General features: G+C 34.1%; 1 protein-coding gene across 2 annotated transcripts in view; it reads left to right on the forward strand.

The window, feature by feature from the left end:
* The window catches only part of EDIL3 (EGF like repeats and discoidin domains 3), a 386,556-nt gene that overhangs the window by 243,030 nt on the left and 117,757 nt on the right, over positions 1-25,769 (forward strand). For both annotated transcript variants that reach the window (XM_081053539.1, XM_081053538.1), the window contains one exon: positions 22,501-22,682. In XM_081053539.1, the coding sequence (XP_080909665.1) occupies positions 22,501-22,682 (182 nt within the window). The remainder of the gene's footprint in view (positions 1-22,500; positions 22,683-25,769) is intronic.

Here is a 25,769-nt window from a genome sequence, read left to right on the forward strand (position 1 = left end):
ACTATTTCTGGAAATTAAGATAGCCAAGGGAGCTCTCATAATACAATGTCTCCAAATCGTTATGCCAAAAAATATGAAGACTTGGATGATTTCAGAGGGTTTTATTAAAAATGAAAACTAAAATCTTCAATTGCGGATAAAGTAATGTTTCTAAATGTCAAAATTATCCAGGTTTTTAAAAAGTTAGTAAAATAATCTAGATAATTCTATAACCCTTTGCTTTAAGAATTGTACCTATAAAGTAATAAGGACAAAAGGTGATGATACACATGAATATATTTTGAAAACTGTAAGCATTTTCTTATCATTCTATTTAAGCAGCTATAACTCTTTAAGCCTTCATTACAAATGAGCTAATATTTATAAATATGCAAATATATACAATAGATAATATGTAAAGATACATATGTATTCTTTCTTTTGAAATCAGTGTGTGCTGCCAAATACACTTGTATAAGTGCAGGCTTAGTGAAAATTGCTAAAACATTTTATAGATAAATAAATTATGTGATATGTATTTTTATATGCTGAACAATTTTCAAATAACTACACTCACTCACCTATATCTTAATATTTTGTCACCAACTAATCATCATGTGATAATGTTGATGTTAATGTTCAAGACTTTTAATTTACCACATGCCAAGCACTATCCTAAGTACTTTAAATATTAATTCATTTAATCTTCTTAGCAATCTTTTAGTAGGTTCTATTTATCTCTGGCTCAGTTTTATCAAGAAAACTGAACTAGTGAGTGATGAAATAATTTGGGTAGATACACATGACTAGTAAACCGCAATGAATGGCCTTAACCTCAGGCACTTCAGTTACAGAGCCTGCATTCTGAAACATGATAAGCCTGCTCTTGTAGGGTGAAAGAAACACTGTTTATTACACTGTACACTTCAAGAACTCTTGCACTTGAGAGAGTAAAAGGAAAGAGTACAGGCTTTGCATTTGAATAGAACTAGGGTTTAAACTTTTTTTTTTTTTTGGAACTATATGTCTGAACAAATTAATTGCCCTTTCTGAGCCTCAGAATTCTTATCTGTAAATGGAATTAATAATACTGTTTGGTTTATATTGATGGACAGATTAAAATTAATAGCATATATAAAGTACCTTGGAAAATACCTGGATCTGTCAATGTTGTAAATAAATAATTGCATAAATTAGAAAAACAGACTCAAAGACATTTAAGTTATTTGAAATGCCAATGTAGCCCACCTTTTATTTTCTTATAAATGTATGAAATTTAAAATTTTTATTATATATTCAAACAACTGCCTATCTTTAGTAACTGACTATGTACTAGACAAATTAGGTAGAAGTCAGCTATAATGCCTTGCATATCATGTTTTATAAGTACATAAGTTTAGAAAATCCTATGCTATTAATATAAAGTTATAAACAAATATTATTAGTCCAACCAAAACAATTATAGGAGATAGGAGTTTCTTTGATTTGTGAAATTACAACGTACTTCTGAACCACGAACATCTAATTTCATTTTTTATCTATGTTTTTATGTTTGCAATTATTGTAAGATGTCACCTTTATTTGATCTAGTATTTTAGTGAATGGTGAACAGAAACTAACCATGGAATGAATCATTCCAGTATTTTCTTACACTATATAGATGGTCAAAGATTATATGCAGTTTTAAACTACATAAAACTGAATTCCTACCCGGCTATATCAAGGAGGATATAGATTCAAAAGCAAAATATAAAGAGAGTCTGATATAAAATAAAAAGTTTTAAAAATAAGAGTTATTCATAAGGAGAATTAATGCACACATAAATATTTAATAAGAAAATTGGATAAGTCTGCTTTTATGACATAATGAATGTATTCAGTTGTGTGATCAAATAAACTAGCCACAAGTATTTATTGATTTTTTTTTGTTTACATAACTGTGTAGGAGGTTTTGAGAACATATATGAATGAATTCATTCATTCAACAAATAAATAGTAGCCACCCTCTAGAGCTGGAGCAACAATGGTAATTAAAATAAATTCAGTTCCTACTCTCATGGTGTATACAGATGAGTGAGAGAGAAAAACAAGAATTATATAATATCTAATTATAAAACATGATCAGTGCCATGAATGAAAAGAAGAAAGAGCCATGACAGGGGTGTCTCTCCTGTTTGGGGGGTTTGAGAAAGTGACAGTTGAGCTGAGATCAGAATGTATAGTAGGTATCACCAAAATAAATAAATAAATAAATAAATAAATAAATAAATAAATGCAAATTAAAAAGGAGTGTGGTGATAAGAATTTTATGAGAAAGAAGATATTCTAAAGGACATACAGACCCTTTGTCCATAAGAATCTTAATATTTATCTTAATGTGAGTTTGATTGCTAATAGTCATCATGTGATGAGATATTTAGGATGACCATTTACATTTTAGGCCTTGACAATGTGGGGTGAAAACTAGTGGATGCCGAGCAATATTTATATATTTAAATCTATCTCATAAATTATCTTTTTGTGCAACCACAGGTCCTTTTAAAACAGCAAAATAGACTTGAACTTTTGTAAATGTATCAATAAATCAAACAGAAACAGAGAAAAATAATTATTAGCTCTAATCCTATTTTTATTCCAGATGAAAAAAATCTGCTCTGTTTTAAAAATTTATAATGGCATGCTTTTGCACTGATTTTTGTCTTTGAAAGCATTGCCTAATATAAATTTAAGATTACTTTCTTTAAATACATAAATTAGGAATTAATCCAGAATTCCAATAGGACAGGAGAGGACAGTTAACCTCTGGCTGTCATCTTTTGTAAACGTAATAAAAAAATAAAGACATCAACTGGATTGATGAAAGTTTTATATTTAGGGTTAATTGTATAATGTTAAATCAGGATTCATCTACCCATAAACATATGCAGATTGTAAGTGAAAATAACCACAGTTATGAATACTTGAGTATAGATAATTATTATAAATTAATTTTTCAGATTATTTTTTAGGGTATGACAATACATTTTTTAAACAGAAACAATACTGCACAGTTATATCAATATCCCTCGAGGGAAGAAATGATTCCAACATTACTGCAGGGTGAAGTCTTTGCAACAATAAACACAAAAAATTGACTCAATGACAAAACCAAATTGGATTTTCTGTGTCTGACACAGAAATTCCATCTTCAATCAGATGCCTCTGGGTATATTTTCCAAATGCTGCCCAACAGTTTTTTGGACAGGAATATCACACTTGAAAGTTCACCTGCTGCACCTTAAAGTGATAATCTCATAAAGAAAAGACACACAAAAAAATATATCTGCAAAATGCTTAAATAGATTCCTTAGGACTTCCTAAATACCTCTGACAAGTTGAATCAGATTCTCATTACCTGACAGTTTTGTATTTGATTGCAAATAATTACTGAAACATCCAGTAGGACCTTATTGATTTTCAAATTATATCATTCCCATTATGTGCTATACTGTGTATGTCCAGGGATTAAAATTTAGTCTTACATTAATCTCCAGGCTAAAACTCACTCTACTATTTCCTGTTTCAAAGACAAAAAAAGATGAAGTATGCAGAGATCAGGAGAGTTTGGGAACAGGATAATTTAATATCATCCTCATAAAATTTAGAATTGTAGTATATGATTGAAAAATACTGTATTTTTTTTCAGACTGAAAATATTAGTCCTTTCAACCTTCACCCCATCTCTCACCCTTGTAAAACAAAGGTGTGTTGACAGTTGAGGGTAAGAACCCAAATAAAGTATGTATAATATAGAAATAAACCTTTCTATAAGGAAACTAGTAGAACAAAGTCATCCTAGGCCTTTATAGTTGGAAGATGGTTAAAATATAATTCATGGACCAGTAATTATCCTCTACACATGTTCACATGACATTTTTGGGTTTTTTAGTGAAATTTTGTGTCTGAATATTGAAGTGAGGCTGCAACGGTTATTTCATAACGAGGAAGTTGTAGGCCCAAACAACAGTGGTTTCTGCTTTTATCATATGCACTGAACAGCAGAGATAAATGCTTTCTTAAAGAGCAGAATGAAAAAATGTAGATGATTCCTGATCTTTTACTAAATATGCACAATTTTGTATGATATCTTGAAATACCAGGGGTTTCAAATAGTTCCAATAATATCTTACTGGCAACAATGGAGATAAGTTGGGTGGTGACACCAACTGCCATGACCCTAGCTACAATTTTCAATCAAATCAATGGAATTGGAAGTTATAGCTTACAATATTTTAAATCTCCCCATAAAGCATATAAGCAGAGAGCCACTTACGTATTTTGGATTTCATCTTCAAAGCAATTTTCTTTAACCGAAGGATAGGGGGCACAACAGATGTCTTTCCTGCATAGGCGTATTAAATTGTAGGTGCAATTGGTACATCCTGTTGGGGTAGTACAGCAAGTAATTAAAATGCAGATGATAGCTCAGGGGAGTACTGGTAATAAAGATTTAGATTTGGGATCAGATGAGAATGGTGAAGTGATGAGATTGAATGTTAGTGTCAAGAGAGAGAGTAAAGAGTAAAGAGCAAAGATTGCTAAAGATAGAATTTAAGGCAGGTAAAGAAATTCTATCTGCAAAGGCACACAATAAAATAAAAGAATAATCAGATAAATCGAAAGAGAATTAAGACTTAAAGCAAGGAAAAGAATGTTTCAAAAAGAAGCTGGTCAAGGAAATGGATACCAAAGGAAAGACATTTTAATTTGGAGCCTCAGACCATTAATGGCTCTTAAATAATTGCAGTGGGTGTAGAAGAGAATGCCAGGTTGCAACTCTTCCAGACTGAGCAGGTGCTGAGTAAGAAATAATAGCCACAGACCCCTCCTCCAAGGTTACGGTATACTCTATTTTGAGCATATCTTAAACCCCAGAGAGCCATTAAAGTGGCCAAGGACCTAAAAATAAATTTCATAATAGTTACCTTAATAGCTTTATCTGGTCAATAATACACATTCTTTTTAGAGTTCTAAAGGGAATGGACACATAAAGTATCAACTTAAAAATAAATTGAACTTGAGGAATATGGTTCTATAAAAAGAAGTAGAGCCAGAGCAAAGTCAGTAAATCCAATACTAAAATTCAAGGAAAACAGGAGCAGGGACAGAAAATAAACTATTCTGACAAGAGAAATGGATAGAACTATAGTTATATAAGGAAGCCTATAAATACTCAGCACTATTATCTAACTACAAAACACCAAGAAATTGAAACTACAGCTCTTAGCTCCAAGAAATCCAAGAATATTTGTGGAGGTTTGTTCAACATAAAATTCACTTTATATTTTCTCTGGTATACTCCAGCAGACTCACAATTTTTAACCATCCATAAAACGACTCTTTGGCATCTAAATATTGCCTCTTATCCACAGTAGTAACTAAATAGTGCCATTTTATTTTCCATTAGAATTATTCCTGGATTCTACCATTGTTAATAGTTTTCAGTTTAACAGAACATGAACACTTTCCAAGAGGAATTAAGTAGTTAATGCCAAGTTTTTTCCCTAGGGTACAGGACCCTCCAGGGTTGGGTGGATAGAATTCAAGGTGCCTGTGTCCTTTGACAAATAAACAAAAATCAGATGTTTATTTTTACTAATGGCCACCTGAAAATTATAGTTTCCATCAATTAAAAATGTAGGCAACAATAAATAGTAGTGCTAACAGTACCAATGATTTTGTCATTAATAGAATTCAGGTTCCTTCATACCATATTATACTCATTACACATACCCGAAAATATAATCTATATTTTCACAAATATGAAATAATAGTGGACCTGCAACCATGTCTATTATTTAACATGTTAATAGATAGCACATATATTACGATATCACACATTTTAAAATACTTTGATAATTACATTGTGCTTCCATAAAAAGTGCTGTTATGATAGGCCTTTAGGCTTTGCCAGATTGATAATAAGGATCTATGGTGTAGAAAAGGTTCAGAACCCTGAGTTAATGGTTTATTGGTTTCAAAAGAGTTTTTCCTTTTCCTGCTGTATAATATGGATGAAGTTTTTGGAAATAAGGGTATTAATGAGCCATTTTCATTGAATGTCCCGTCCTGGCCTTTTTACTGAGTATTGTTCTCTAGCTCCATGTATAAAAAATACTGTAAATTAAAAAAGCAGAAGATGAAACTCTTAAGCCACATTTTTCGCATTGTGTTTACAGAGGTTTTATTAGCAGGGTTGAGTTTTTACTGAATCCATTACTGCTTCTCACCAACAGTACAGGTATGGAAAGTTTGTAACCCTGTAGTGAGGTGAGGTATTCTAAGTTACCAATAGACACTAACCTATATGTAAAAGACAAGGGAGAAGAGATAAACAAAAGAACATCCCTCCTGGCCAGGGGCTACTATCTAAAGGTGAGCACATTCAGTCTCCCTTGGACCAGGTCCTTTTCGATTTTCTTAAAATCAGTTATTTTCTATTAGAGGTTTTTAATTCATTTAGTTGTTTGGGTTGCCAATACCACATACACAGTTGCTTTAGAAGAATGCAGCTAGTGTCTAAGTTAACCAAAATAGTGTCAATCATCCAGAATCATAGCATCAAATACAAAGTAAATGCTGATTACTCATTACCTAAAAACAAACAAACAAAACCCAGAAAACAAACAAACAAACAAAAACAATCTGTTAACTTAGTGATATTTTCAGTTGGTATCCACATCAGTTTCAGAGCATGAAGATCAAGGTATCATCACTAAACACATAATTAAGTCTATTTTTGAATGTAGGTCTCATATCAGAATATACTTGTATCTAGGGTTATTGTAAGCTGTATACACTTCCCAGACTGGTATAATCCTATCATTTACTTTGTCTTCTTTCTTTAAGGGAGGATAAGTTTGCACAGATTTCTGGATGTCAAACTGGAATAAAAAGTGGAAATGACTGGTCATCTAACAACCTAGATTTTTTGCAATATGACTGTGGCAGTAGCGTTATGCTAGATGCTGAGACAACTATTGTCATTGATATTAAGACATTTGAAATATTGCTCTGTTGTACTTTTTTCTGACATTTTTAATTACCGGAAAAATAGACCTACTTAATTTACCTCATTATGAGGGCTATTATCTAAATAATATGTGAACTACAACTATAAAGAAGGCTTATGTCCTACTTGGGCTTTTGTCTTCTTTTCTCATTCTCTTTTCAATCCTGTTTAGGTCATGTGGTCTCTCATAGAATTTTCACTGTTCCCTATGTTTTCACTGTTTTCTTCTTTGTGTGAATGATGAATTTCATTTTCCTAATCTTTCTCAATTATAACAATATTTTACTTGAGGTGACTTATTTAATGAATAATAAGTAGTACTGTGGATTATAGAATGAAAAGGTTACTTATAATACGAAAAAGTAATCAGCTTATAATTATACATGAGAAGGAAAAACAATTAATTAATTTAGTGTCTCTTAACTCTTCTTCCTAGCATAGCAAAATATCAACTTTTTATACACATTTAACCTTTTGAGTATGCACGTGTATTTTATCATGGGAGCTTAGGTAAGTTTATTCATTACACAGAACACTACAAGAGTCCCAGAAAACTATTAATTGTTCTGGTGTTTGGTCTAGTCATAAAAAGTGAAACAATTTTTAAATATATATTCTGAGGGTATTGGTGTTATTGTCTGAAAAATATTACAAAGTAATATATAAAATTTTGTTTTATTATATGGGCAAGCCAATATAACAGAAAAAAAAAAGTATTTCATTTTTCCAGTCTGATAATAAGGCCTCAAATTTTTGTTTCTCATATGACCTGAGAAAAGGAATTTTGTAGTTCTGATTTAATTGTACCTATTGCAGGATTGCCTAATTGTAGTGCATTTGATAATAAATACCAGGAATATGGGAACAGGGGATTGTTAAGAAGAAAAAAAATGAAGAAAAGCACTCTTAAGAGAAAAATAAAGATAAATCATATATGTTTCCTCATTTTCTCAATTCTAAGATACATGTATTTTATTTAAACATATCAATATCTCTGAAATTGGTCTGCATCTTAAAGTCATTGATATGTTAATGGTACATAAGATAATGTACACAATGGTTCATGATAATGGGTTCTTTGTCTCCCTGAAGTTTATTAACAATAAATCACACAGAACTTTAGGTAACATGACCATTCAAAGAAATGTACATCCAGTAGGCATTTATATCTAGGCTAAGCCATCCACATAATTATTTTTAAATCCATAGAATAAAAATATGGATTAATATTAAAACAAACGATGCATAAATTCAGGTTGTCCCGTTATATTTCCCGTGGTGAGTGTGAATACGTTGCCATTATTTATGTCAGGTACATCTGTAGAAGACAATGCATTTGCCCTACCCAAATGTGGAGATATGTTTACAATAATTCAAAACCAGTAAGAACATTTTACAGCATTTCATACACACACACACACACACACACACACACACACACACACACACACACCTTAATTAGAAAATAGGCACAATTATCAAGTAGTTTCTAGTAAATGTCTCTATAACAGATATAGCATGTCTAATAGTCTGCTTAGAAAACTTGATAAGAGGCTAATATCCAAAATGTGTGTACGTATATAAGGAACTCATACAATTCAACAAGAAGAAAACAAACAATCCAGTTAAAAAATGGGCAGATGACCTGACCAGACAATTCTCTCAAGAAGACATACAAATGGCCAACAGATATATGAAAAAATGCTCAACTTCACTAGTTGTTAGGGAAATGCAAATCAAAACTACAGTGAGAGAGATATCATCTCACAACCAGAATGGTTATTGTCAACGTTACAAATAATAACAAGTTTTGGAGAGGCTGTGGAGAAAAAGGAACCCTCATACACTGTTGGTGGGAATTTAAATTGGTACAGCTGCTATGGAAAACAGTATGGAGGTTCCTCAAAAGATTAAGAATACAATTACCATGTGACCCAGCTATGCCTTTTCTGGGTGTCTACCCAAAAAATCTGAAAACATTTATCTGTAAAAAAAAAAAAAATATATATATATATATATATATATATATATATATACTTTGATGTTCATTGCAGCATTATTTATGGTGGCCAAGACATGGAAATGACCAAAGTATCCTTCCATAGATGATTGGATGAGGAAGATGTATGTATACACAATGGAATACTATTTGACCATAAAAAATATGAAATACTGTCATTTGCTACAACATGTATGGATTTTGAGATTATCATGCTAAGCGAAATAAACCAGAGAGCAGAAGATGAGAAACATATGACTTCACTTATATGTGGGATATAAAACTGAAAGCAACAAAGGAACAAGACAAAGAAACAAAAATTCATAGACACAGACAACAGTTTAGTGGTTACCAGAGAGTAAGAGGGGAGGGAGTGTGGTAGAAAAGGGTATAGGAGGTCAAATATATGGTGATGGAAGGAGAACTGACTCTGGGTGGTGAACACACAATGCGATATATAGATGATGTATTATAGAATTGTACCCTTGAAACCTGTTATTTTACTAACCATTGTCACCCCAATAAATTTAATTTAAAAAAAACTGTTGATATATCATTTGTTTTGAATGACCCTTTGTTTTCCTAAACATTTTTTTTTCTGATTATAAAAGTAATATGTATCTAAAAAAGAACACTTGGAAAATACAAAATTAAGGTTTTTATTTCTTTTTCTTTTGAAATAGAGACCATTTTTAATTAAATTTATTGGGGTGACAATGTTTAGTAAAATTACATAGGGTTCAAATGTACAATTCTATAATACATCATCTAACATTATGTTGTGTGTTTACCATCCAGAGTCAGTTCTCCTTCTATCGCCATATATTTGACCCCCTTTACACTTTTCTAATATCTCCCCTCCCCCTATACTGTTTGGTAACCACTAAACTATTGTCTGTGTCAGAGGAGATTTTTGTTTCCAATGGCTATGCTTATTCCATTTATTTATTGTTACTTTAACTCTTTCTAGTCTATCTTCCCTATGTCTAGTTGACCAAATACCATTTCAGATTTAAAGTTTTTCAAGAATGGATATTTTCTTCAACGTATTTTTTTCCTTGTCTTTGTAACATCTATAATCCCAGTGTGGGTAACTAGAACATTTGACAAATCCAGGCAGTTGAGTGGCTAAAATTGCTTTGAGTTTAGTAAGAATTCTTGAGAGAGACAGAGAGAGAGATTTAAAGCGAGGTGTTTGCCTTCATCAGTTTGATTAGCATAAAAATGGAAAGCAGATTATCAATTATTTAAACATAATGAACCAAGCACTAGATACACTTAATTCAAACTTAAACTAAATTTTTAAAAATAAAATATCAGAAAAATTTTATAAAGTTTATCTTTTTAACAGTATATAATTTTTAAAAAGTGATTATTTTACATCCTAGTCACAGCCTTTCTACTCCCAAGACAGTAATAGTATATCTGTGTAGTTTTGAAATTCCAGGAGCTGGCCAGCCAAATGAATTTTCTACAAGAGTGCTTTAATTACTAGTTGAAATGATTTTTTTTTCAGTATTCCACCTTAACCAGAGAGTGTTTAAAAAAGTTAAAAATTGCAAAAATCATGTTTTAGTTAATAATTCATGTCATTAATTAGTCATGCTTATGAGAAATTGGAGTTAAAACTGAATTTTAAAATGATTGCATGGTGTGTGGAGTAAACATAATCAATTGACATATTTTCCTCATATTTACTCTTTAATTGTTAGCACAGATAATGATTCTTGAATCTACATTAAAGTGAAAATGATAGAAAAGAGCAAATCCAAGTTTATGTGCACATAAATGTTTAATTGGTGCTTGCTTATTTGTTCTAAGGATTATTGTGCACTTAATATACAAACCTGTTAGAAACAAAAATTAACAACTACAAAAACAATCCTGGGTTAGAACACCAACATCTTGACAAAGTAATGGTAAAAGTTTTGGAAACTATACATACACTTTTACTTTTGTTTTCTAACTTAGGCTAATATGATACCTAGATGCCAATTTCATGTTTGAAGATGTTAACATTGAAAACAGTTGCTTCCACATTTTTGTCCTGAAGCATTTTGTTAAACAGAGAAGAATGCCCAAAGCCTTCATTAGCATTTTTATAAGTGAACATATAAAAGCAGTTCTTGCATCGTAGAGAGAAAACAAACAGCAAGAGAGGAAAATTGAAGATGTAGAAATCCTAGAGGTAGGTAGCCCACCATAGTCCTTTACCATGGATCTCCAGTTATAAAATGATGCTAACTTTAGTTTCTAATAAGCTACTCCCAGCTGCATAATCACTTTGAATCTTAAAAGACTAAGTATTAGATGTTATGCCTCTGCCTCACACAAAGCAGAGGTTCAACAAATATGTGTTAAATGTTGAGTGAATAACAGTCTATATTGAACCTACCGTCTACAAGCCATCACAGAAACAACAGTGATGATGAACACATCAGTGAGGTCACTACTCTATGTCTTTATAAACATGGTGCCTTTCTTGTCATTTTTCATCGCTTCTCACACTGCTTAAGGCATATGCAGCAAACGGAATGTCCCCAGAACACTATACCACAGTGTTTATCATGATGTTTTGGTAAAAATACACCTGAGGCCAAATCCTGGCTCTGTGACTTTGAGGGAATTACTTAACCTCACTGCGTCTCAGTTGACTCAATTAAAATTGAGAGTGAAACTTATTTATGGGGTTATTTGGAGGCTGAAATGCCTGACATATTTTTCTCTGCAATAAATATGTACAGACTTTATTTTTATTCTTCAGGAATGTCTGTGAAAGAATAGAAGGATCTATGCCTGTGGAGCAGAGAAGAAATTTCTTCTGAAACTGTCTCTTATTTTTTTTACATGATGCTTCATAAGAAACCAGTATTTATGGATGGTTTTCTTATACCTCAAAATCAGTTCAGGAAAAGAGTCGGCTAGGTGCTAAGTGACATTTCATGATTTTTATTCCAGTATATCCCCTTTATTTCTTTGGGAATCTGAAAAAAATGAATATTAACATTCTTCTCACATTGATTGGGGGAAAAAGTCATGATGAAACAGAAAAGGTTATGCTGAAGGTATGGGAACGGGGTATTATTCAATTTTGGGGGAAATGATTTGTTACTTTACTCTCAGTTACAGACTTTAGGAAATGAGATTCCTTTGATTATTGCAAGAAAATTGCCGCCAGCTAAAACTTCATTTTCATCTAACCTAAAGATAGGATTACTTGGATATTAAATTGGGAGAAAAATGATTATAAAAGGAGCTTTTCAGAGTTGTAATCTGGTTTATCGAAGTGTTAATATGAGGCTTTTCCATAGGAGATCCCCATTTTGTACCACAATGAAAATGCCTGCCAGACACAGACCTATTTTAAAAAGAGATTATTTAATTAGTAATTTTTATTTCCAGTGAGTCTGGCAACATACTGTGGGGAATCATTTACTTTTCATTCATTACAAAAAGGTATAGTTTATATTTCCCCCAGGCAGAGATTTCTATGACAATTTGAATGCTTTAGTGACAGAAATATCTGATAATGAATGTGATATTAAGGAGATGCCAAGTGACATGACATTTTGAACCATTTTCAGTAACTCTTTATGATTAATAATTTTGCTTATGTATGTGTTTCATTTTTACTAAAGAATATTTTACATGGAAAATGGGAGTAGAAGTTCTCCTCTTTTACTTCCTGAATAACAATATTGTCCAACAAAAATGAACATTTAACTGGAACACCACATAATACAGGGTCTAATTTATCATTGCATATAATAAATTTTAAAACAAGCAAAAGTTAAATTTCCTATTTTAATAGGCTGACCTATCTTCATTGTGTTATAAAACACATCTAGTATAAATCTCTTATGAATAAGGGATAACATATGAAAAGCTGGCTTAGCTTCTACAGGTTTATAATAAAATTGTTACTCTGTTAAATTCTTCTAGAATGTTCTTTCTGTACAATTTATACAGCATCCTTCCTTTTAGTAGCTTTTCATTTGTGTTGTTTCAAAATCTATGTTGAATTTTCTCTCTCAGAACTACCAACACCATGGCAAATATTATATGCAAAGCCTTTGTGATACTTTCTTCTCTAGGAATGTTTGATTAGTAATTGCATTATTATTAGGAATTCATCTTCTGTCTCAGCTCTATACTGAAAATGTTGGCAAAATATGTATACATATATGTATCACTTTGAAAGGAGAAAAAACAATGGAGCTGAGGTTGTGACCTAGAGGGCCGAATAAAAAATTATTTGCAAGAATTTTGAGTTCCACAAAAACTCATAGACACAGACAATAATTTAGTGGTTACCAGAGGGTAAGGGGGTGGGGGGTGGGTGATGAGGGTAAAGGGGATCAAATATATGGTGATGGAAGGAGAACTGACTCTGGGTGGTGAACACACAATGGGATTTATAGACGATGTAATACAGAATTGTACACCTGAAATCTATGTAAATTTACTAACAATTGTCACCCCAATAAATTTAATTAAAAAAAAAAAGAATTTTGAGTTCCCTTTCCCAACTCCAATATTTCTCTGACTCTGAGAGCATTAACTATTTATCTTCTATATGACAAATATTTCTTTATTTCTTTATATTTTAGGAGTAAATGCATAATGTAGATGTCTGTAGAATTCAAATAAACAAATCATCTACTATGCACTTCCAGGATCCATTTTGCTCTTCATCCTTTTTTTACTGACTTTCCAAAGTTTTCTAGCATTAAATAGGGCTCAATATGTCATACCTTACCATCTGCAATGACTTCCTGTAACTTCTTGAATTTCTTGTGACCTCTGGAACACTGAGTCTTCAGACTTGACCTGAGATAGCATTCTGTGAGAACAAAAGTATAACCGCATTGTACATAACAAAAAGAAAAAAACACAAAAGACTAGATGGCTAATAATTGGATTTGGGACTATGATTTATCTCTCAAGCAAAATCAGTGGTTGACATGCCAATTATATTGCTTAAAATAAAACATTAGAAGTAGTGTCTTGCGGAACTTATTCTGATATGCATTCACCAACAAAACTTAAAAGATGTAAATAACTTGTAAGTGTGGAAATGTGTCTTCTGCACAGCAGTGTTTGAATATTTGCATTTGGTATTCAACTCACATTTCTTGAAGCACCTGAACCCTACCTTTAGCATTTACCTTTGCATTATACCCCTTTGAGCCGTGTAGGTTGATCTTTTGTTGGAGGCAAGAATACATAGGCAGATTTTTGAATTGCAGGCTTTTGACTCTACAGACAAATGTTTCATCAAACCATGTTGTTATCTTCATAGTTGGTAGAAGATGAATTGTGCAGTTTAAGTGGAAGTCTCATACAAGTACGGAAATCTTGCCAGGATGGAAAAGTGCATTCAGCACTTGAAAAGCCTATATGCTTTTCCCTTTGGAAGTACTGCATCTTAAGAAAATTAACATGCACTCTTTCTTTTGTTTTATAGCAATGCCGTTTACTATGATAGGATGGTAATCTAATTAGATTTTGTTAACTTTTGTGAATTATCGATTCACAAAATTAAGACTTTTGAACAGTAGACCCATCGGTGCCACTATTTAACCCCAACATCGCCACTGCATCAATATGCTAACAAATCACTTTGGGAAATATCAATGGACAATTTCCTATTCTAATTTAGCTTACTCATGGGTTTATTTTTTTTCCTGAATTCAAAACAATTAATTTAAACTGATAATATATCATAATCGACTTGAGATAACACAATGTAAAGAAATGCATGACCACATTTAACAAGTAAATAGCTAGATAGCTGATAATTGAATTTTTAATTTTATGAATGCTGGTTTTTATCCCAAACGTATTTGCCCTACCTCCAAGAGCTAATTCTTACATATTTCAAGCATTCCAGCATACCAAAAAGTGTTTCTGATTTTAACATCCACCCAATATGTTGAATCCTTAGGGTGATCGTATCTACATCCCGAGGATTAATTCAGTTTCAGCAAAGGAGGAAAAATAATTCCAAGCTAAGCAATGATTTATTTTCATGTACTTATCCCACAACATTGAGAACTGACGATTTGTAAGGCACGCTGTTAAGTGCTTTGGAAACATACATAATGCAAAGGGCACGGTTTCTACCTTTAAGTGTAATTATCTAAAAGAAAAAATATGCACAAATTACTGTTTTCCATGATTTATCTTAGACACCTTGGAGCTTTCCGATATGGAAAAATAACAGAATACAGTTTCTAACAGGATGGGGAAAATTCTTTAGTGGCCACATATCACAGAATCAGACTTTAAGATTGTAAGGAAAATTAACATTTATCTAGATTAAGCAGACCATCTGATGCAAAGAAATAGTGTTTTCTCTGAGGTACACACACATTTTATGGGCGATCCAAATAAGCTGAACTAAATTTTGAAAACTATTTTGATGACTTTGCAATTACTGCTTCCTTAAGCAAGGATATTGTGGCCATATATCAAGTTATGCCCTGATGCCAAGCAGCAGTCTCTGTGTATGGAGAGAAACACACATAACCAAATGGGATTTTCGCTCTAAGTCCTTTAATGGTGATCAGTCCCAGTGCCATGACAGGAGGCTGACACCCCAGGGAGTGCTCCATGGAAATTTATGAATGAGCGAGTGAAGGAAGGCTGCATTGTGAGTGTCCACCTTCACATTCTCGCTCTGTGTCCAGGGAGCAGCTTTGCCATCACCTATCTCCTACAGCCAAACCACTATATTGAAGCCCTCTACCTGAGATCGGCCTTTCTTACACTTCTGTCTTCACTCCCTCCCTTGTCCCCTTTCCTCTGACACCACTCCCCAACACTAGAAAAATGATAGCCTAAGAGAAACCAGCACACACCGGGATGTGGGGATGTGGGGGCTTAGGTAGCAAGATTCACAAGAAAAACATCGTCAAGGCTCCTTTTGACCCGTGGGCCACACTGTGAGGAATAGTGGCTTTGCTCTCTCCCTCACCAATGTAGAGCCTGGTCTCAAGGGGACTCTAAAAGAGAACTAACATGAGGAATAAATGAAAGGCTGTGGTCCAAGCGGCACAGTTCATGCTTGAATCAGCATTAATTTTTGCAGTATTGGAGACCATCAGTAATCCACTCGCCAGCGCTTGTGTTCAGCACAATTTTCATACTAGGCTAAGCACCGGGGAGAACTCAGGCTTCCCGTGAGAAGATGAGATGCTCAGGGAAAAAGAGGACTGGATATGGTTAAAGGCAATTTGTTTTTTACATGGCTTTCATTTGAAATCCTTTCATTCTGACGATTCTGGATACTGAGGTAGAGCAAATGAAAGCAGCACCTTCCTGTTATGGATTCAGTCGTGCATCTCACTTATTTGAAAGCCTTCATCAGCACACTCAACAAAATGTGAGACATCTTGAGGCTCTGCTTGCTTGTCAGCTGTGAGATCAATAAAACCCAGATGCTGCTCTTTACCACACTCCAGAGAATGTTTGCAGAGCAAGAAGGACTTCCCTTTGGTGACAGCGGAGAATGCTCTGGGGAGGGCACGTGAGGCTTGGCCCCAGCTGGCCCAGCTGTTCTCGCTCAACCTTCCTGGTGAGATCATTCTCTTGCTCAGTCTGAAGAGTGGAGCCTCATGTCAGAAGGCATTTCTAGGCCACTCAGACAATGCAGACAAAGCAGTTCTTTTAACTGACGATGTAAATGATGCCTAAAAGCCTCTGGTAATCGATGTTGATTGGACTCATTAATATGAGTTTATTGTTAGACCTGCCAAAAGCAAGCATAATATCAAAGATACACAAACACAGATCTAATGATCAGAAATGATACTGCTATATTCTGCTGCTATATTCGGGACTGATCAACTTGCCACTGGAGCCACTCTAGGGGTAACTGTGGACAATTCCAGAAAGACCTGGTGTCTGAGTGGCAACTAGTTGAAAGAGGAGTAAATCATGTGACTGTCAGTTTCCTTTTTTTCCTACTGAAGAAGTCTCCTTCCTCTTCAATCAGCATCTGAACAATTTCTAAAGGCCTTTGTATCAGTGTACTCTTGAAGGAGTAGGTAAAATGATTTTTTTCATTTAGAAATGAGTTCCACAAATAGAATATTACAATGTTAGCTGTAATTTTGATTGTTTATTTACTTTTCATATTTGCTTCAAAGTTAATTTTCTCTACAAGTATTTATTAAGTGTCTGCTAAGATTGAGGCTTGCTTCCGGATTCGATGAGGGATGTAATCCCAGCCAAAGGGGTTGTGGTTTCGTGGTATGGCAGCTGGACACACATAATATACATGGATGAGTGGAGGGGCAGAGATGTTCTGGGTATGGCTTGAGTGTAGAAGCAGGTTTTCATTTTTCAATCCTGTCCCTGAAGCCTGGTTGATGTGACTATCGTCTGCCAGTTTCTGCATTAGCAGGTGGGACAACAACAGGTCCCCAAAATTCATTCTAGAACAAGGATAATTTTTGATAAAATTTTAAGGGAGCAATTAGACTCAGTGGAGTGATTTGTAAGACATGGCCCATGCCAATTAAAGGGAGCTCTATCTGTGCTGTCTGTCGCCTTTGAAGACACTTCATTTCTCTCCTCCACCCTGCGTCTAATTATTACCAGTTCTGCAAAACCATTTTGCCTTCTAAATAGGCCTTGAACTCTTCTTTTCCATTCCTCTTTCAGACCTGCATCATTTTTCAGCTGGACAATTGTGATATTTGGTGTAGTTTGTCCCTTCTTAAAGCTACCTCCCACAGTACAGCAGAAATCATCTATATCAAATGGAAATGTAACCACAGTTAGAATCCTTCAAAAACTCCCTCCACTAATTAAATTGTGTTCTCTCAGTAAGCTCTTCAGCAAAATAATCTACATCTCTCTAGTTATTCTCCTCATCTTTAACCGTCCCTCCATCAACCCATCCTGGTCTAATAATACAGACCTGCGTCTACTGCCCTAATTATACCAGGCCATTTCCTGTCTCTGTGTCTGTCCTCTTTTCCTAGCTTCCACTCTTTTCCAGGAAATCCTTCTGTGAACCCCAGACTGGGTTATAATTCTCTTCTAGTCTCCCAGTGAATCCTGTGCACCCACCATCACATACTATGTTACAATGTTTTTGTTTCTCTGGGTGTTCCTCTTACTGTAGTGAAAGCTCCATGAGAAAGCCAGTACAGTAAAACTAGCAGTGTAGCCAACTCCTGCCTTTCACTCAGAGATCAGATTTAATGTCACCTCAAAGAAAGGTCACCTCTGTTCACCAGACACACCCTCACTCGGTTCGCCCATGTTTCATTCTTTACTTACCTTTTTATGGCATTTTCTTATTTATTTGTTTATCTATATTTTGTCTCCCTACTAGAATATGCATTCTGAGAGCTGAGACTTATTCTACCTTGTTCATCCCTGCATCTCCACTGCCTAGAAAAGTATCTGGCAGATAGTCAATCTTCAATAAATATGCATTTTTCCAAAACTGAGTTAAATGAGGATGAGTGGATGAATGGATTGATGACCGGATGGGTACATAGTAAGAGGTCATTAAATTACTCAGGACGGAATTAGCCTAGCCATATTAGATAAGCAGTATATAAGCCAATAATGATCGCAGGTTAATTTTGTAAATACCTTTAAAGGGATACCATAATACCTCAATGTTGACTTCTGTGATTCATTGCCATAGGCTGTCACCTGCTTTTTTAATATATCTCAATTTGTGAAAATTGTCATATCCTGAATGTCACTAGTGGTATTCTGCATTTCCTTCATGTTAATTCTCCTATCCCCTTTTCTATTATATGTAATTATGCATCTCTCATATAAAATCACAGCAGAGGAAAAACAACCAGTGTCAACCTTTGAAGAATTACTGAATTCTTCAACTTATCAGTTAATATTATTACCTGTTTGTACAGCAGAGTGTTTGGCTTAAATTCCAGACTCACTTTTCTGAATTTGATTTCCCTCCTCACAAGTTTCCTCAATTATGAAATAGGCATGATAACCTTTTTTCCTTAAAATTTTATTTTGACTGTGTGAGGAAATACGTGTGGGTATTTTCAAACTTCAGAATGCTCATCTAATATTGTTTTCCATCAAGTATTATTTCATATCCTTCCCTCATTTATTGATAATAATAGCATTGTATAGCTCCATATTATCTTTCTTTTACCATCTTATTGTTCTCTGCTTAAGGTCACTTAATCTTAGGTGTATAATCATTTGCATTCTGAATTGCAATTCCTTCATTAGTTTTTATAACTGTTGAATTTAATAGGACATTGGGGAAGTGGATAGTACAGGCAAAAGGAAATTGGATTTTGAACCTTTTATTATGATGACATCCATTTGATTGTGGTCCAAATGATTAGTGAAGAAAAGCTGCTGTCGTGACAACTTTCTAGTGTGAAATAAAGTATGAGACTTGAATTTGCTTATGAGTTTACTGTTTGGAAAAAAAGACCCCAATACCAATATTCAGCACATATTTATTGTGCTCTTCCTGTGTAGAAGCCACCGTGAGCATCTCAGGATGAAACAGAGTAAAGACCCAGCGCCTGCTCTAAGGAGCTAAAGGCCAGCATCGCTTCAACTCTGAAGAGACATCATATATAGCTGTTACAGTTCCACTGACTCTATATGCGATGTCGGAGGGGTAGTAGTTTGGGGGAGGAGGGTTATCACTTTGTGAGGGTTACAAATGTCTCACTATTACATTGTTTTGTACACCTGAAGCTAATAACAATTTAAAAAAACTGAAGAGAAACATGCTAGTGACCTTACAGAATCAAGATCATTGTTTTTGAACAATGTATAGTTACAAAGGCAGAGCACTTTTTACCTTGTATTGCCTCACAGCTGGTGAATTAAGTATCATCATAACCCCAGTGTGGGGACAGAGCCCCAGAGAGCAGTTTACAGGCTCTCTGCCTCATGTGGAGAGGTGCTGGCTCAGGTAGCCAGCTGTGGCTGGTTGGCCGTCAGCTGTAACCGTTGAGCCATTGGCCACTGATATAACTGCCGTGGCTATGGAGAGCAGCTGAGGAGAGTGGAGGAGAGTCGATCGGTTGGCAGCAAAGCAGACAGCAGGTCGCACATCGTGTAAACCCAGCCTCCAGTAAGACCATAGCGGTATGACTTCCCTACCTACGGCTCCGTGGGTGTTCCTTTTTGGCCTCACCATACCCTGTGTTCTTATGTGCAGAGCGGGAGCAGAGACCCTGCAGGCCACCCCACACAACACCCAGTTTTTAAAATAAGAAAAATTGAGGACCACTAACCAGTAAGGAAATAAGCTGAAGATGTCTCACTGACTCACGCTTCATTCAACAATCCCCACAAAGTCATGTTTCCTCTGGTGGGCTTTATTGGTTTGCAGTACACAGTATGCACGTGAATGCTGTAAATGTTTATTTTTTAAAAATGGAATTGAGGACCTAGTAAAGAAATACAGGAATCATAAATTGAACATGACAGCAGTGAGATAGCTTATGTGAAAATGCTTTGTGCGACTGTGAAGCTCTATATAAATACAGCATGTCAATGTATATTATTGAATTATATTTTTTTTGAAATAGTGACTAGTGAGGACATGACAAAGATTGGGAGCCTCATGGCAGAGTAAAAAAAAATACATGCAAATATATATACATACATATATATTTTTTTAATTGCTGATTGGTATTTGGCTTAGATGATATGCAACATTTCATGGCCAATGTGTTTGCTTATATGTTAGCTCATAAGGGGAAGTTGGTTGAAGTAGATGTACTAAAGAATGAGGTTTGAGGTCTAATCACCCTTTTAGAAAGATTGCAAATTCTATGAAGATGTCCAATTCAGCATAAGGTCTTTAGAAGTACACTACTAAATGTTGTAGAGTTCTTTCTACAGATGTTATACAGTTTAATTAATCCAAGCTGGCTCTCTAGCTCTGCCATTCCATTAACTGGCCTCCAATAAATGACCTCCCCGACCTGTCCATTTTCCCATCCAAACATTGCAAAAATCAAGGACAAGGATCCTTGAGAGTCCTTGAATGGCAATATTCTTAAAAAGTCAGGCTCCTGAAATTGTTTAAAATCAAAGTGTCATCATGAAAGTGTCTTAGTGTTTTTATGAAGTCTGGACAGATCTTCTTAAAAATGAAAAGCAAAGCAAGAATCCAAATATTCAGCATTTGAGTTGTCAATGTTAATTTTTATGGAATGTGAAAATCAGATTATTATCTGTTACTCGTAACACTGCAATTCTAAAAATGAATGGTTTCTTAATTTAATGACTTCAAAATGATATAGGACACCTTCATAAAGTGCTAAACAGCTCTAAGTACATGTTTTAGAAAAGATCTTAGTATCTAAATTTAACTTATCAAGTGAATGATTTATTAATCATCAGTCACGTAGGCAATTTTTACTTTATTAATGTCAGTTTACTGATTTAGATGATTACTTATCAAATATTTTCATTCTTTTTATAAAAAGTTTTAAAAGGTTTTAAAGCAATTGGAGAAATGTTAGTAATGTGCTTAGAGCTACTTATTATCTGAGCATTAAATAGAAATAAGAAACATGTTAATGCTTAATGAAAAATTGGTTACTAATGGGAAACATCTTTGTAACTTTTTAAAAGTATTTCATGCTTTTAATCTTAGTATTTTAAAATTTTATTAGAAAATGTCTCTTAAATTTTCAAGTTGCAACAAACAAAGTTAAAATGTGAGTGCAGAATCTCAATATGTAGAGTTGTGAATTTTGAATTTAAAATATTAAAAATATAAACATTTTAATATCTTGATTTATGGAGTGGTATACATACTGTTTTGTATAATGTCAGAGAGTTTACCTGCTTTCTTTATAAAAAATAAATTTACTTTGTAATTTGTCTACATATTTTCTGTTATTTAGAATATATCTCAAGCAATAATATTTTTAAATGTTGACAGATTTACACATTGCTCTTCTTATGGAAGCATAACTGACAGTAGTTATGAAAAACTTAAGATAAAAAATGTATAGTAGTAAGAAATGCTAAGTGAGTATGAAAATGATGTTGATACAAACTTAGAGGAAGGCTAGAAAAGAAATAATATATCAACAGATATTTATTGAGGATTTACGTTTTTTTAGTCATGCTAATCTCTAAGAATAGACAATATGATATAGGTCTTTTCAGGGCATTCTACTTTTGTTGTGATCAGCAGCAAAGGATAACTGTACATAATGCAGAATTGTAATGCAGAAGGGAAGTGTGTTCGGGTGCCATACTCAAAGAAAGAAAGAAGAGAGTGTCATGAGGAACAAGAATTCTTTCTTTCACATAGTGGTCAATAACATCTGTACAGTACGTGGGGCTTATGTGGAATGATGGCACAAATTAAAATCATTTAAAAATATCCCTCATTAAATCCAACAGCTACATTTCAAATATGGGATATTTCTAATACATTCACGTGTGTTTTTTTTTTTTTCTGATTTGTTTACAGAATGCTCAGGGCCATTGGGAATTGAAGGTGGAATCATATCAAATCAGCAAATCACAGCTTCATCTACCCACCGAGCTCTTTTTGGACTCCAGAAATGGTATCCCTACTATGCACGTCTTAATAAGAAGGGGCTTATAAATGCCTGGACAGCTGCAGAAAATGACAGATGGCCATGGATTCAGGTAACAGTGGGATGGGACAAGGTTATTGCCAAAGAATGACTGAAGTCCTTTCAGAGAGAAGGCAGTGAGAGCCCAAATAGGACTTTTCTTCATGGTCACCGAGGAAAGGATAATTTAGTTAAGAGTCTACATTGGCTATAAACTCTGAAACTTGGGAAACATACACATTCCACAGGAAAGTGTGTTAAGAGGGTTAAAAAAATTGTTAATTCCTGGGTTATCACTGTTTTAAGACGTGTATCAAAGAAAAACATTTTGCACATGTTATGTTCATTAGTACTGTGTGAACATTTAGCAGCAACTTTTGACAATTCAATATGATTAAAATTTCATTTTTTTCTTCTCTGTCTCAGAAGTGGTTCCTCATGTGCAAATATAAAATATAGAATGGATTATGGTAATGTCTCAGGGGTCTTCAGCAATTTCTTTTAATAGCTAAGGGTGTTTCAATATATACAGTCTTATTTATTATTATCAGTCAGCTATTTTTTAAAACAGGAGAAAAACAACGATATACCGTAATATTAGGTGACTTCCCAAAGATGGGATGGATAGTAGTAATTGCCTGCACCTTATATTTCATTCAGTGCTTTTTGAGCACTTAGTTGAAGTGAGACAATAAACTACATAGTAGGACAGAAAATGTGATCAAACCAGTTTTCTGTGAAAAGATCATATATCTATTGGGATAGGGGAAGCATATTGATAACATCTAATAAGTCGTTGATGTGTGCTAAAGAGAAGGAAAATCCAGTATATAATAGGGTCAGAGGGAGAAGTAATTAATTATCATGAGAAAGCTTCATGGGGAAAATATCTTTTGAGGTAGTCCTTGAAAGATGGCTTTCAGTGGGGATTAGAAGCCAAGAGAATAGCATGATCAGAGATTCTAGGTGAGAATCTGGGGAACATCATCATTTGTATATAGAAAATCAATAAGAAAATCATGATTTGTATATAAGTTGCTGGAGGAATGTGTTCAAATTTAATGTTTGTGTTTAGTGTGCCTTAGGTTTGGTCTTATCCCATTGGAATAGGAAGCAATTACAAATGTAGTTAATCTGTTTTATCTGTTTACTACATATTTAGAGTCAAGGTAGACTCCACTGTAATAACATGTCTCATTAGCTCATAAAGCCTGAGTTTGTATTATTGTTTGAGTTACATTTTAAAAAATAGACAAATAAAATTTTAAAAAAACTTTTGATTGATGATCTTGGCACTTTGTTGTTGAAACTGTAGGTAGTAATAACTGCGTGGGTAGAAGGAGAGGAAAGAACAGTGAAGAAAACTGAGGAAGGATAGTGGGGAATAAGTGATCCACAAAGTCTCTAAACTACAGTGGGGCAGAACCACATTATATATCTTAGTCAGAAGTGCATCCCAGTTTTAGCAGCAATATATAAGTACGCATTATTCATTCATCATAATTTTTGAGTATTTTCAATAGTTAATGTTCCTAAGTGACTATTAGGTTCTTCATTGTTAAAAAACTTAAAATATCCCAAGCAAGACCATCAGGCTTTTGCATTTTAAACAAAATAAAAGTATAGAAAACATGGACCCAGAAAATAATGATGTGAGTGCAAATTATGTTGCATATTCACATTTCTAGAGTACAAATTCCAGTTATGGTGAGGTTTCATTTTTAAAACTTTGTGAGCAGTGGAATTGAAAATGGTGCAAAAAATAGCGTAATCACCTATGAGGTGTGATCAAACAATATGATAAATGTTTAAATTAAAAAAAAGCATTACAGTAAAAGACACATTGCCAATATTCCCCTTAAAATACGCCCCCCCCCCCTCAGGTCAAACACACTTTCATCCTTGCCAACAGTTCTGGAAGTCCTCTTTCACGAGTGTCTTTAGTTGTGCTGTCGTGGCTGCCTCCATGTCCTGAACCATTTTAACTTTGAGGAAGAGCCAGAAGTTTCACAGTGCCAGATCCAGTGAATAAGGTGGATGAGGACACATTGTTATGTTTTCATTTGACAGAAATCGCTGTATCAGAAACTATGTGTGACACAGAGAGTTATCATGATGGAGGATGATTTAGGCCACAGTTGAAAACGCACTTTCTTTCAACCATAGCTCACATCCCCGACTAACTGCACTGAACAAGTTGAAACTTGTCACACTGTTATTAAGGTTCAGTGCACTGCTTCCTGTATTGAAGATCCCTGCCTTTCCATTGGATGGCACTCGGCAGCACCATTCACCATATTTTGTGATCACAACGGAAAGGCTCCACGTCACACATCGCTTCTGGTACAGCAATTTCTGTCAAATAAAACCATTACAGTGTGTCCTTATCAACCTTATTCACTGGATCTGGCACTGTGCGACTTCTGACTCTTACCCAAAATCAAAATGACTATGAAAGGTAAACATTTTGAATCGATTCAGGACATTGAGGCAGCCACGATAGCATGCAACTAAAGACACTCATGAAAGAGGCCTTCCAGAACTGCTTCAGAAAGTGGCAAGAACGATGGGATAAGTGTGTTCAAAGCGAGGGGGAGTATTTTAAGGGGAATTAAGAGGCAATGTGACTTTTACTATATATATATATTTTTAATTTAAACATTCACTGTATTTTTTTATCACACCGTGCATTTCATTGAAAAGCCTGTATACAATATGTGTTAAAACTTTTTTGGTACTTATAGATACCTGGAGCTCCTTGAGACACAAAAACCATTTTTAGAAACACCAAATTTAAGATGTAGGTTTCTTTTTTCATTTTCAGGTTGTTTCCAGTTATAGAATCTGAATTACATATCTATATGTATTCTATATGCATATGCATAGAATCTAATCCATCTTTACTACTTATTCATTCAAGTAGAAAATATTTTAGCCCATTTTTTCCTGAAAAAAGCTACATTCCTGGATATACTCTCATCTGTGCTAAATACCTCTCTAAAGCTAATTGCATCTAGACATTAATATATTGCTTCTTCTAATTTTTTTAAGCACTCTTCCTGGATATAAAATTATTATTTTCCTTCAATTTGCCTTCTCATAAGTGAACTTTCATACATAAGTGAGTGTCTTTTAAAAAACACATTACTTTTTATTTTAA

The sequence above is a fragment of the Rhinolophus hipposideros genome, assembly GCF_964194185.1.
Source record: "Rhinolophus hipposideros genome assembly, chromosome: 7".
NCBI lineage: Eukaryota > Metazoa > Chordata > Mammalia > Chiroptera > Rhinolophidae > Rhinolophus > Rhinolophus hipposideros.